The sequence below is a fragment of the Centroberyx affinis genome, unplaced genomic scaffold (genome assembly GCF_046629955.1).
Source record: "Centroberyx affinis isolate AG114_WGS23_722 - 3 ecotype Tasmania unplaced genomic scaffold, CSIRO-AGI_Caff_v1 ptg000366l_1, whole genome shotgun sequence".
Lineage (NCBI taxonomy): Eukaryota > Metazoa > Chordata > Actinopteri > Beryciformes > Berycidae > Centroberyx > Centroberyx affinis.
In genome coordinates, this window is record NW_027279037.1 from 391,580 (window position 1) to 405,868 (window position 14,289).

At 42.4% G+C, this 14,289-nt stretch overlaps 1 protein-coding gene across 3 annotated transcripts in view; it reads right to left on the minus strand.

Annotated features, from left to right (window-relative positions):
• Positions 1-495: 495 nt before the first annotated feature.
• add1 (adducin 1 (alpha)) overlaps positions 496-14,289 on the minus strand; it is a 31,212-nt gene continuing 17,418 nt past the window's right edge. Inside the window, exons 11-17 of one of the 3 annotated variants that reach the window (XM_071515695.1) lie at positions 12,034-12,129; positions 11,658-11,750; positions 10,171-10,257; positions 9,006-9,162; positions 7,663-8,025; positions 6,546-6,635; positions 496-3,132 (exon numbers count right to left, since the gene is read on the minus strand). In XM_071515695.1, coding sequence (XP_071371796.1) covers positions 2,846-3,132; positions 6,546-6,635; positions 7,663-8,025; positions 9,006-9,162; positions 10,171-10,257; positions 11,658-11,750; positions 12,034-12,129 — 1,173 coding nt within the window. In that variant the 3' untranslated portion in view covers positions 496-2,845. Of the gene's footprint in view, positions 3,133-5,521; positions 5,557-6,545; positions 6,636-7,662; positions 8,026-9,005; positions 9,163-10,170; positions 10,258-11,657; positions 11,751-12,033; positions 12,130-14,289 lie in introns of those variants that run through there. The other 2 variants (XM_071515696.1, XM_071515698.1) reach the window with 2 other exon arrangements.

A 14,289-nucleotide genomic window follows, 5' to 3' on the forward strand; every position in this document is an offset into this window, starting at 1 on the left:
AAACCTAGCCTTAAATGTGGATGTTGTACACACACACACACACTGCAGGATTCAGATGGTGTCGTGTCAGATGTCTAGGAACACATTTGAGAATCAGAAACAAATTAAAACATGCACACATTGCGTTTTTTTGTTTTTTTTGTTTTTTCAAATCAATAAAATTTCATGTCAGTGTCACTTTCACTTGACTTGCTAATATGTTACATGCTTGTTATATGTAACCGGTAGGCCTAGTAGCCTATGTAGGCCTAACAGCTCAATTACTGTTATTATTAAGGAGAGTTGTTGTTGTAACTACACAAGCTACCAAAGAACACTGCTAGCAAAGTAAATTGGTAAAATAGCCTCAGAATTATACTGATTAGGGTTTTCAACATCGAGTTTCCATGTTAGAAAATATAAATATATGAAACATGAAAAATGCTATAAATATTAAACTACCTCATTTTAGCTGATGCACGTTTTCTGTGTGACTGGTATCAAACTTGCAATCTATAAATGTAAAATGTATTTGAGATACAACTAAAGGGGGGTGAAACCCTTCTAAAAAGAGGCTGGCAGTGGCTTTTTTGACAGGATTAGAGGCAATTCTAAAAAGAAATATTTATATCCTAGTTTTATCCAACTTAATACCCCCTGACCTATATCTATTAACACTGCCATCTGTGGGTAGATGTGGATAAGTGACTCTGTATAGATCATGTCCTGTTTGCTTCTTGTTGACTGTTGCTATAGTAAATTTTGAAATGGGCACTGGCCTAAATCAGCCTACATATTCAACATGACCTGTAAACTGATCATCTACCTGAGTGATCTACAATTGGACAAAATTCAGAAAAAAATGGTTTTCAAGGTAGTGTTTTTTATTCATGGTTGAAAAAGAGACAGTACCATGAAAAAAAGAAGAGAGGCGGTGGTATTAAGTCTGTAGATGGTATAATGATGAGACATTTAAATGGGAAGTAGTTCAGACAGAGAATACAAATCAGCATAGCTGTGAGATGAAAAATAATCTGAGTGACTCAAATGAAAACCATGACTATAAAGGACTTTAGTATTGTTATTAGCACAATATAGCAAAAACAAAAGGGGGAGTTATAGTGGACAAAACAAGCTCTACGCATTTTAACGCCATGCAGTCCTTCAGGTATTGAAAATAAGCCACTTGTTGTTGTGGCGTCAACAGAGGCCGGGGTTTATCAAGCATCTCAGATTAGGTGAAACGTCCCATTAGCTGTACTCAACGTTCAGGCCAGTTGTGCCTTTCAATTCACTGTGAATTTGATAGCCAAGGGGATTAACAGGCCATGAAGCTTTACATGGGGGCGGCCTGGGTATTAATGCCCTGCAACCTTAAAACACAACCGATTTGCAATCACACCATTGATTACCCATCAATGATATTAAAAACAGAATTGCTTCTCCAGTGTCCACAGTGTCTCAACCGCAACTGGAAAGCAACAGATACTCATTGAGAAAGTGGATTTGTTTGGAGTGGAGCTTTACACAGGAGAGTCCAGGCTGAGGGGCTCTGACATGCAGCATCATAGTAGTGATATTATCAATCACATGTTTTGTAATAACTGTACCTATTCTATGATATACCGTGACATCTAGAAGCAGTTCCCAGGCAGTGGTTTATAAAAGGAGGTGGTTCACAGTGCTCTCTCACAGAAAGTAATAATGGCTCCATCTACATTGTGAGAAAAGGCTGAATAAAACTAGATTTCATGATCCACAACAAAGTCAAATATGTAACATGAGACATTTGTCTCTGGTTTCTGCCTTTCACTGAGATGGGGAGAAACCAGGGAGCAAATGCCAAAGCAAGTCAAGATCAAAGGATTAGAAAATAAAAATCTAAATTGAGAATCTTTTCTTTTACACATTTCCTCACACTGAACATTTCGGATGCTACTGTAGTCAACACTTGAACCCAGTAGCAGAACAAAGAGTCTCCCCCCGGGAAGTACCAACAAGCACCTAGTGATGTTGGGCATGGTGTTGCAGCACCCAGACTGCTACTTTTTATGAATCCGCTGTGTGAAATGTTAGCACAACCTTCCAGGTGATATAAAGCTCTAAAGCACTAAACAGCATAACTGTAAGTCTCCAGTGTTATTTCCTGGTTGTGAGTAGTGGATTTTGAGTTCCAGACTTAGGATGAGCATGGACGATTGCATCAAAGAATAGATTATGGATACATTAATATGGACTTAGACAGTATTTTCCATCCACTGAAGATAGCCCTACTGTGGTTCTCCTGGCCTGCTAATGTGTAATTACGTGGGCACACTGCTTCAGAGATAAAATTAGCACTATGCAATTTGTAGCTTTCACTGTCAGAATTTACCACCAGTTAAATGAGAGGATACAAGCTTCTCTTTTTGCATTCCTTGTTTTTAAAAGACACTTCGACATGTTGTTGATACAGTCCCAATACATTCTAGTGGTTACATCAGTTTAGTAATACTCTTTAAAAAAACGAGGGCAATAAAAACCTAAAGCTCACATCAGGTGTGTGAGCCTTAAGTAGTAGACATGCGTAAAAAGCCACTCAGATGGACCGGACGAGACAGAATGCATCACTCGCTCACAACTAAAAGCCACTATTAATTAAAAACCTTCAAGCAGTCAACCCTTTTTACACTGTATACAAAATTGGCACACGCTAACAAAGAGAAACAGGTTAATAAGCAGAGACAAATTATATCAAAACAACGAAAAGCATAAATGTGTGTAAGTGTGGCTTGCTCAAAGGGTGCAATGGTAGCGGACAAAAAGCAAAAAAAAAAATGAAAAGAGGCAGAAGCCAGCCGTGAGGACCCATCCAGCATTGGCCAATCTATGAATCTGTCTTTTTCTTGTTTTTCTTTAGGAAGGAAGGAGTGCGGAACTTCTTTTTCTTTTTGGAGGGCGACTTGCTGGGCGACTCGTCACCCTCCTGGTCGCCGGCATCGGCGGGCTCCTCCCCCTCGGCTGCGTCTGTGGTGACGGGGGCGGGGGCGGGGGCGGAGTCTTCGGCAGGAAGTGCGGGGGCGTCGGAGGGGTCGTCGGGTGTCAGGTCGGGAAGGGTCTGTCTCAGCGTGGCTGCGTCGCTCTCGTCCTTATAGGTCTGCTCCGGCAAGGACTCTGCAGGAGGAGGGGGGGGGGGGGGGGGGGGGGAGTTAGCGACCTCGCACATTGACCACTTGGCACTTGAGCTCGCACTCGAGTCAGGCTGCAAACACTGTTCCTACTCTACTCCAAATGCCAGCTACTTGTCAAGTCCACATGACTTCTTTAGTTTACACCGATAGTATCTTCCATCTCCGAGATCGATGTAGCTTCATCAATTAGAGACTGTTCACTTTGAGCAATAGAGAAAGTTATGCTCTTCAGTTTGAGCGCCTCACAAGACTCATTAATGCTAATCGACATATTCACATCCACCTGCTACACTTTGCGGAGCAGCTTTCTTTATCAAGTTCAATCTTCACACAGGTCAAACACTTCAACAAGCAACATTCTCACCAACAGCCAGAAGAGCATTTCATACACACTCTTAAACAGATTTGATCTAACACCTGCACCTTTCATCAGATCATACGCAAAACCAAGATACATCGCCTTTCCTATAACTGCACATCTCTTCAACATTCACTATTCTTACTTCTTACCTTTTAGAATGATAAAAAAATAAAGAATGATAAATAAAACAGATTAATCAAGTTTTATTACTTGAAAGATCTTCTTTCTGACCTCTTCTATACTTAAACAAAGCCTGTGCTCCAGCACAGCATTTTTTATTTTACCTTTATTTATACAGGGAAATCTTAATGAGTGCAGTTCTCTGGTTCATTTGCACCCTGTGTACAAACAAACAAAAAAATAATATTGCAAAATGTTTTCAGAGTATTGTAACAGGAAAACAACACAAGTCAGGTTAGACAAGTCAGAGAGCTGCACCAGTTTTTTATTAATTTTATCTTTATCCCCTAAGAGCAGAGTTGCTGGGAGTATCTATCTATCTATCTGAAATGGATCTTGGCATGTTTTATCATATTATTTTTATTTTTTTTACTATTTATGTATAATATGACCATGCACGCTTTTTCATTTAGTCCTATTGAAGCTAATCTACCCAGCAAGATGAAAGAATCAATAATGTGAAGGATTTTGGAAAGTTTGACAATTTCGTTTTTTGTCTTAAGAACAAACTATATGTTTGAGTTCAGTGAGTAAAGAGTCCTACCGATGAGACTGCAGAAACTGTGCTACGTAATGAGGAATGTAAGTGTGAGTGTTTGTCGACTTCTCTAACAGCTTGTGAAATTTGGTATTGCGTGATAGTTACTTAGATGACTGTCTCCTTCCTTGCATCAATGGCTGCCGCTTTCCATACTTAAACAATACTCCCAGCAGAAAGAGTTAAGCTAAACAGGTGCTGGATCCAGAAAGTCTGCTTCAGTAGCCAAAACAGCATCCAAACCACTGCCTCAGCTCAAAGCACACACTGTTACAGTCAGTTGCAAAACAGCTATAGCTTTGTTCAGTTTTGATGTTGCTTACATGCTACAGACACAAAATGCCAAAACACCTTAAAATATTACCAAACACCTAGGAAAATACTTCACATAAATGCATTAATCGTAATTTTAAATCTCAAACTGCGCTACAAACAAAGCTCATGTGCATCTCATTTCCCTCAGAGTAAAGGTGAGGCACAAAACACACAGACAGATAAATGGAGACTACACACCACACAGCTAAGCTTTGGGCTGCCATCTTCTTTCAAGCTAAACCAACAGAAAGTCTCAGCAAAGCCAGAAAAAAAGCCATTTTGGTTCTAAAGCCACACTCAAATAAAGCGTTGATGTACCTGGTAAAGGCCTCATCTGTTAAAAGAAATGACATTTAACATATTTTCAAAACGTTACCTGTTTCATCCATGAGACAGAAGTATAATGCGTCACATACATTGGTAAAATGTGCGTATGTGCAAGATAGGTAGGTTAATCTGACAGTGGGTCAATGCCAGGAAGAAAAGAGAGGTTACCTAACAGAAAAGGTTGGTCTGTATGTTGTGAGGTTTATTTCAGGCTTCTCCTCCGCTGTCGTTGGGACTGGGCTTAATCCCACTAGGGCACATGGGAAGTTAACTATTTCTTCATAACCTGTAAACAGCTGGGTGCCGATTGGACTATGATTTTGGATCGTTTATTTTGACGATCTGATCATCAATTTGCATCCAGTATCGCTGCAGTTTTGATAGAAACTGGGAACTGTGAATCAAGGCAAACTACCAGAGGGGGAGGAGCTCTGAAATAACCCCCATCAACACCAGGGAACAGATTCGGAGGAACTCAGTGACCCGAGTAAGACTGACTGAACAGCCGTAAACCCTGGCCGACGGGTTAGTGAGACCACAGAACAGCAGTACTACTGAAGCCATGCAAGGAAAGGGTCAATGATCAAACACAGGCATGGAGGTGGTGGGTAAGTAGGAGGGTGGTGAGCCAGGTGGAACAGTACATACTTACTATGGCAACAGGTACTCTTTTGCATTTCCATCTCCTGATTGTAATCGCAGCCACAAAGAAGAAAAAGCACAAGTAGAAACAAATGTCTATGCAAGTCAAACCACAGCCTCCGTGTTAAATTAAAAAGGAAATAAAAACGTGAAATAGAGAAAAACCACCAGAAGAAAAAAAAAAAAAAAAAGAATGGTTAGAAACCATTCTTAGGAGACTCCAAAAAGATGGAGAATGGAAGTGAAGGGGTAGAGGAGATACTGTACATAGAGACATATGTTATATAACAACATTTCTGATATTAGATTACACCTGAGATCAACGCTAGCACCCCCTTCCCCCCTTATGGCTCACACTGACTATAGCTTGCTACAGCTCATACCAGAAAAAAGCCTCAAATATATGATGGGTAATGCCAATTAATACTTTAGTACAGACCCTGGCAAACTAGTTTCCTCAGACTATCAGTCAGACGATAACTTCCTGGTTTGTAGGACAGTCCTGGTATCATCATGGATGATACTGCTAATGAAGGTGTAATCCAATAGTAATAAAGACCAAGAGGGTGAAAATTAAAAAGAGATAGAAGAGTGAAGCAGTCTGCACTGTGGTCCCTAAACTAGTGCTATATAATAAATTTAGAAAAATGTTCTTCCAATAACTAATATGTTTTCCACTTCAATATCTCACTTAACTGTATCTACAACTCTCTCAACTCTCTTCTAACATTAATCCTTTCCAATGTGTGTATTTTAGCTGTTTTAGCAGATTATCTGACCTGAGCAAGTAAACCCAATTATCCTTTCAAATCCTCTTGGCCTGTTATTACATGCAACACAGCACAGCACCTAGAGTAGTTTTATTAAAGACCACCACATGACCCCAAGACAGACAGGCAGATGGACGGGCAGGAGCCCCTGCATTCCCGCTGTTGACCCCAGAAAGCCCAAGCCGCCCAGCCAGAGGACTGGAGAAATCCATGCTGAACCAGGCAGGACTAGGCCAGGCCAGGTGAAGATCAGGCCAACCTACCTTCCTCTGCTCTGACGGGGGTGCTGGGGGGCGTGCAGGTGGGGCTCTGACCTTTGGCCTCTTCCTCCGGCTCTACTAGCTGCTCTTGGTCTGAAAGGACGTCAGCGAGAATAAACAATGAGAAACAGATCTCCCAAAATGAATAAACAGTAGAGAAATCAGTTAATAAATGAGTATGTTAAATGTATTTATCTTTTACATTCAACAGGTGATGAGCTGGCTAAAACTTAAACTAAACTTCACACTATCACACCTTTTGTCTCAGAGAATCACCTGGTGTTAACACCAACACCATTGCAATGAGTAAAAAGAGTAGACAGCACACTGAACAAAACGGGGGAGCAAGCCTTAATCAGGAGAAGAACATTGCAAACCCTGGAAGACAAATCCCAGTAAACCTTCACATATCCCAAAGAACCCAAGGAACCAAAACTACCATGAGTCTTTGTGGCAGTCAGTCAGAAAGACAGGAGGGAGAGGCTTGGTTTGGAGGAGGAGGAGAGTAAACTCCAGGGAAAAAAAGGACAACGACGGAGATTTGATCCAGGACAGGTTAGAAGGAAGAGAATGAGGACAACATTTACTCATGTCGGCACATGAGCTGCACTGATTGGATGACAAGGTTTATTTGGTTGACTGAGGTTAGACAAGGCTTCCTCAAAAGTCAGCACAATTAACACTCCATTGTTAAAGAGCCTTTAGATTTAAGAGGAGAGGGCGCCTTGGAAGAGGGGATGGGTTTTAAATCTCAAAATGCAGTTGCTTTACTCCTCCCATCCTCTCTCCTCAGCTCCTCGTCCAATCAAACTGGAGAACAGCGCCTGATCTGCAAGAGCTTCGGCGCCTTTTGAGAAGACACCAGTGAGAGGGGATGGAAAAAAATCAAGCAAAGACTTTGGAGATTCAACTGTGGGTAAGGAGGGTGTTTGCACACGGTATATAAAAAAAAAAAAAAAAAAAAACATCAGCAGACTCCAGACCCCCAGAAAAAGGAGAGGACACAGCAGGACAGCAGGCAGGGATCCCAGACGCCCAGCAGTGAGGCGGACCGGGCCGGGGCAGGGAGGAGGGAAGCGGAAGACCAGAGCTGAGCGCGACTCCGCTTCGCCGGCTGTACCTGGAGCCTGATTTGCCTTAGCTGCCTCTGCCGCTGCCTGCTCCTTGCTGAGGGCCTGCAGCACGGCACAGTGGAACTCCTTGTGGGGGGAGTCCGGAGCGGTAAAAACCTCGTCCTCGGGGTTCCCAGCGGCCTCTGGCTCCCCCTGGGCCGGCTCAGAGGGCCGCTCAGGGGCCGGCGGAGCGGGAGCGGCAGCTGGCGAGGGGGGCTGCTCTAAGACGGGCGTGTCCTCGTGTGGCTGCAGTGCGGACGCAGACTGCGGGGGCGTGGAGGCAGAGGCTTGCTCTCCTGTTACCGTCTCAGGCTCAGGAAGCTGCGTGCTGGCGGTTGATTCGTCCCCCTGATGCTCTTCTTGTCCCTGCACTGAGGGGGTGGGATGTATGTGAATGTGTGTGTGTGTGTGTGTGTGTGTGTGTGTGTGTGTGTGTGTGTGTGTGTATAGGAGTGGGGAGGCAACATAATAGTTTGGCTGCGCTGCCTTGCATTTGGTCTTTGCATGATTCTGAGTGGATGCAAGTGAGCATTCTCCAAATATCGATGATGATAATAATACTACTACTACTACTAATGATAATACTAATAATAAGGGGAAGAAATGCCTATTGCTTTTCTCTCACTCACAAGATACAGACATAAGTGACTGATCTCAAATTCAAAGCACAAAGAAGAGAAATGCAGGTATGTGTCAAAAAACATTTGTTACATAACACAGCCTGCTAACTTGAAGTGATAACATACAACATGAATATATATACTCTCCAGTGTAATTAGACATTTCTTGAGGGAAATCAAGGAACAGTAATCGTGAGAGGAGCGAGCTGTCCATTAGACTACAGATAATTCCCTGTTGTCCCTCCAATGCAATTTGACAAGCAGGTAGAAAACAAAAGGTCAAATAAAAAAATAACAAAAAGCATTAAATTCAAATACTACGATGTTGTTTAATCGCCTTCTCTCTCTCATCCGCAATGATATAACTGCTACTTAGGCTAGTCATTATGTATTGTAATCAAATCAAGGCAGGACATTACCACAGCCCAGCAGCTGAAACTGGTCAATTTTAGCTGCGGCTGGTAAGTTTGTCTACTCTACCATTTTGACAGGTAAACAGCCAGTGTTGGGATGTCAGAAATTACCAGTTATCTGGTAAGATAATGAAAGGGGCTGGTGAATTTTGAGTGAGCGAGCCACTGTGGCCAGCAGGCATAACTGCTGCCATGGAAAACCATCCGCTCAAAAGAGCAAAGCCGCTACAAAGAGGGGAGAGGAGGCAAGAAGAGGACGCTACTGTACATCACACTTCGACTCATCTTCATCTTCTCTACGCCACTCGTCACCTTTACCTTCAGGCCCTTTCTGTTTCAGCTCCACCTCCTTGCGGTACTCCTCCAGCTCCTGGTCGGTCAGTTTAGTGAAGGGGTTGGGCCCCTGCTTGCTGACAATAACTCTGGGCTGGTACTCCTTTTCTATGATGGCCTTGGATGCCGTCACCAGCTCCCCCTTCAGGACACATAGAGCAAGGACAGAAGGAGACAGGACATAAGACAGGAGCGTTTCTGCAGAATACACAAGGAATATTGTCATATACAAAAAAGTAGCTGCAATGTCAAATATTTGGAATACAAACAGTTAAGAATCTATTGTAGTTTCAAAACACAGCTGGAATCATCATATCAAAGGCAGTTTATTATTTACAAAGCCTGTATGCAGCATGAGTAAAAATATCAGTGTCATAAATGAATAAATGTAGATCTAAGACTGTTATACAATCCAGTGAACACACAAGATATATAGAGATGCTATAAAACCAAATCATATTTTTGGTGTGATAATAGGTCATTTCTGACTTATCTCTATCAGAGCAAGATTCATTTTTTTGTTCATTCAAAGAAAAAAAACATTAGTTACATGAAAGCCAAGCACTGTGTGTGTTTATGACCAAGCCAAAAGTGTAAAACCAGAAACGCAGAAGAGTCAAATATCATGATTGAAATAAACTGACAAATAACAACAATAGCTGTACTTCTCAAACCAGCAAACCATTATCTTAATTTCAATTTTCACTTAATCGGTCACACAATTTTCATATATGGAACATGCTCTGAACATCTGCACCGGCATCACATCTGCCCTTGTCACTGCCACTTCACCGATAAGTAATGGAGAAATGGTGAAAATCTCTTCTGCAGACCAAACCATGACAACAACCACAAGGCTCCTAGTTGGCAAAAATCATTCTGACCAACACTGCACTATCCTAAAACACTATCCTTAAAATGGATCTCAAGCTCTCAGGCTCTAGTATGCATAAAGATGTAGAATGATTAGATCAAACTGCCACATAAATGTCAGTGTGACTCAGAAAGGAAAATGGCCTCAGTTTAGTGCTAAAGACACTTAATCTACACAGGCCCAGATCTCAGGTGCCTCGGTGCAGGGGCAGAGGGATGGTTGGGGGATGATGTGAGATACAGGGTGAGAGGTCGTTGTGACTGGAGCAGTAAGTACCTTTCTAATTGACTTAGCAGGACTATAGGCCCCCTCGGACACATCAAGGCCATCAATAGTGTCCGTACAGTCAGACAGAGGGGCGTCCTGCAATAGTAAACCCAGTGAGGGGGGCACAACCCAGCTCTTAAACACTGGCACATTCAAATTAGCAATCTCTCAGGCAGGCAGAAATGCATGCACACATTCACAAGCATACCACACCCATCCCCAAACCACACACACACACACACACACACACACACACCAACATTGCAACTGCATGCAGGTGGAGCTGGAGAGAGCAGTGGGGCTGTGAAGCGTAGCAGTGATGAAACAAATAGGCGGGCCCATGCATTGTAATGACAAATTATCCACACAAGGGGGTGCTGGTTGGTTCACAGAACCTGAGTCTAAACAATTCAACAACTCATCAATGCCTCCTTTGATCCATAATAATGAGGTGATATATCAAGCTTTAGGTACCCATGATGCAAGATGCATGTTAGAACAGAATCAGCAGCTCACACTGCAGTTGCCCATGTCCTGCCCCTCATGGAGGGTTACACTTCAAGGCAGCAGTCCAACCTGACTACCCATGTGGAAAAATTGAGCTCCAAGAGCGCTCAAGGGATGGGAGGGCAAATCATGCAAACTGAACTCAGAAGACAAAGTCCAAGAAATCCCATGTTTTTCCATCTTTTGCAGCTATCAAAACAATATGGTTGCGTTAAATGGAGAGCATGTCACCATATTGCTATAAATAAAAAAGAAAAGCATGCACAGAAAAATCTTGAGAGAGGTGTATTTGGGATTTAGCTGAACATTGCATGAGATCAAAATGACCAGCCTGCAAGTGTTGAGACAAACAACAGTCTCAACTCTCAATAACTGAAAAGAGAAGGCAAAACGCGCATAAAAACCACATGGCAAAAAACAACCAAGGGAAATGGACACAACCTGAGCTGGAAGGTTGTGAGAGCAGTGTGAGGTTACCTCTCCCACATACTACTCACCTGCCAGAGTGACACTCTCTGTGGTTAAAGAATAACGTCACAGTTACACAGTCACCCCATGCTCTGGGACGCAACATGGAGGACATTTCTGCTCTGTTTTGCTAGCAGTGAAGTTACCCCTTTAGAAACTGATGGAGGATCAGATCAGATTGTAATGGCAACCCATTTTGGGGATTAGCAACAATGATTAGAGATCAGTGTCCAGGACAATTTCACTCACAATATTCGCATATTGCTGCATTTGTTCTGAGGAGAGACTCCAGACCTGGACAGAATATATTGTGAAACACATCAAACGTCCTTTCATTTTGTTGTTGGACCGAATATTAGAATCAGTAAGATCCAAAAGTGACCAAACAGCACAAATTGTAGGGAATGTAAAAAATGTCAGAAACACACCTCAAGTATTTCAGCAGTATGAGATACATATTCATGTCCAGGTCAGGATAGCTGTAGCAGCTAGGCTTACATGTGGTGGGTGTTGGGACTGACCTGAGTGTAGGAGCGTTCCACTACGGTGCCGGCACACAAAACCTGAGACTGCGGCCCTGCTGTCTTTATGTCCTGCAGGTTCTGCTCCCGGATCTACACACACACACACACACACACACACACACACACACACACACACACACAAAAAGGTTTGAGACAAAAATGCAAGTTGAGGAGCCTTGGATGGTCACTAGTTCACACAGAAAGGGAAAGTGAGTGCAGGCAGCAGAAGGAAAGGTACGGCTTCAGAAGTAAACTGGTAAAATAAAACTATTAGCCTAAAGAGACGCTTTTGCAATCAAAGGCAGGAGAGAGAAAAATAATAATTGAATGTAAAGCATTTGAAACAAAAAATGAAGTCAGAAAGCTACGCTACCTTATTCCTCATTTCCAGGACCTCTTTCGGGTTGGTGTTCAACGGGATGAACTGATTGGCTGCGGCAGCCTGGCGAAGCCCATCCTCCTTCGTCCACTGTAAACACCACAGGGAGTGTTAAAAATCAGCTAAAACCAGATCCAGCAAATAACATGAAAACCCAAGCACAAAAATAGATAAGACAAAACTACTACGCAGGCTTTACAATACAAGAATCATGCGTGTCAAACTGAAATGGACAAAGTTGGATGACTGTAAAAAGGTCTGAATGGAAATAGGACCTGAAGGTAGTGAACCAATGATGATGCACCTTTTAAAAATGGGTATGTTTCATATCTATATACTGATTGTAAAGAAATTCAGTTTAGCAGGGAGCGGTTCTACGTCATTACCTACATCTCCGACTTTTATTCACCAACAGAATGGTGATATTAGATCGCATCACCCCAGTAATGTGTGCAGCATGTATGTTTTAGGTATAAAACACATATTAAAGACGCATGTGCTCATTGTCACATTAGTATGATTCCATACTGTCATGTACAGTAGTATGCCAAGACTACGAAACCTGTCTAACAGTATTTTATGCAGTACTGACAGCCATTTTCATCATCATTGATATACTATTAGATTCCAAAACCAGAAACAAAAAGTAACTGAAGAGCACACTGAAGATCAACTTAAAGCATCACAGAATGAGACCTAAAAATGTGAAGAGGGGAAGGCAGGGAGGAGTGAGGGGTGGGCGGGTGACGACAGGTGGGGGAGAGTGAGGGGTGGGTGGGTGGGTGGGTGAGACGATGAGGCTGGCTTACGAAGCGAGAGTGGCAGTGAGGGGTGAGCTGGCATCACCAAAGTCATTTCCCAGGCTAATACAAAACAACAACAACAAAAAGGACGACAGAGATAAAGAGAGAAACACTCCCGGAGACACTCGCCCACGCTGGGACAAAAATAACCCACAACACAACTTTCCTACAGATGACCAAACCTTCTGTTGACATGTTCCTCTTTATCTTAAAAAAACAATATACCCCAGAAAATAGATATTTCAGCTCACTAGGGCCAGGTTATTTATTTTTTTAAAGATAATCTTTATGGTATTTCTGCTTTTATTGGATAGTACGGTGGAGAGAGACCGGAGAGGGGGAAGAGAGAGGGGGATGACAGGCGACACAGGTCCCAGGCCGGGCTCGAACCCAGGGAGTCGCGGTTACATGGTACGCGCCTTAGACCACCGATCCAGCAGAACACCCCGTGCCAGGTAGTTTGATACTACCTACTTTTCAGTAACAGAACAGTTTTGAAAACCTGGTAATGCTCAGCATGATTGAAGAAAAAAAAATTTAGACCCATTTTCTTACACCAAACTGAATGAGCAGCGGGTGAATATTGAAATCAAATCTTCAGCTTTCATGCAAAATGTTTTTTTTAGTTTTTTTTTTAAATCATTTTTAACTAAGCATGTAGTTCGCTGTGGAAAGCATAAGCTCATGGGTTCATTCCTGTATATTTTTTAAGCTGGGCTGTTTAGTGCCAAACCAAGGGCTGGATGAGGAGGGTTTTCTGGGTGGAAGTTGCTGGGTTGGGTTGGTTGAGTATGGGATGAACATGTAGACACGATATACTCACTGAGAAAGAGTCTCACAACACAACATTTCCTACTTTCCCAACAGGAGATAATTGATTCAAAAGTCAGGTCAAATTTCATTTGTCTTTTTCTTTTTTTTTTGATTGAGACAAATCCAGTCATGCAGGCGTACACCTTGAGGGGTTCAAAACCATTTTCAGAATCAAACCAGAGAAAAAGAAAATAGAGGCAACTGAAACGTACAACTAAGAGCAGTTGCGGGTGTTTGGGAGAAATAAAGTCACAAAAGCAGGCTGCATGACTCTTCTGGGGAGGTCAGTTCATACCAAAAGTGTTTGCCCTCTTGTATAATTTAAAGCATCTTGTCATCCAATGTCTATAATATAAGTATAACTCACAGTATATTCTCTATAGAAACATGCCACCTTACTCTTATACATGGGCAATGTAAGGCCTTATGAGATGTCTAATAAAAATTAAGCTTTGTGAAAAAGCTCACAAAGCAGATAAACTTGTGACATTTTGATTCATAAAGCCTCGATGCTTGCTGTACTTTCTTGTATGTATCATTTCACTGAATAATTTTCTTTATAAGCAACAAACTTAGCCAACTTAAAGATGCATAGACGACAGACATAAAACAAGAGGGTGTGTTTGGGGGCGGT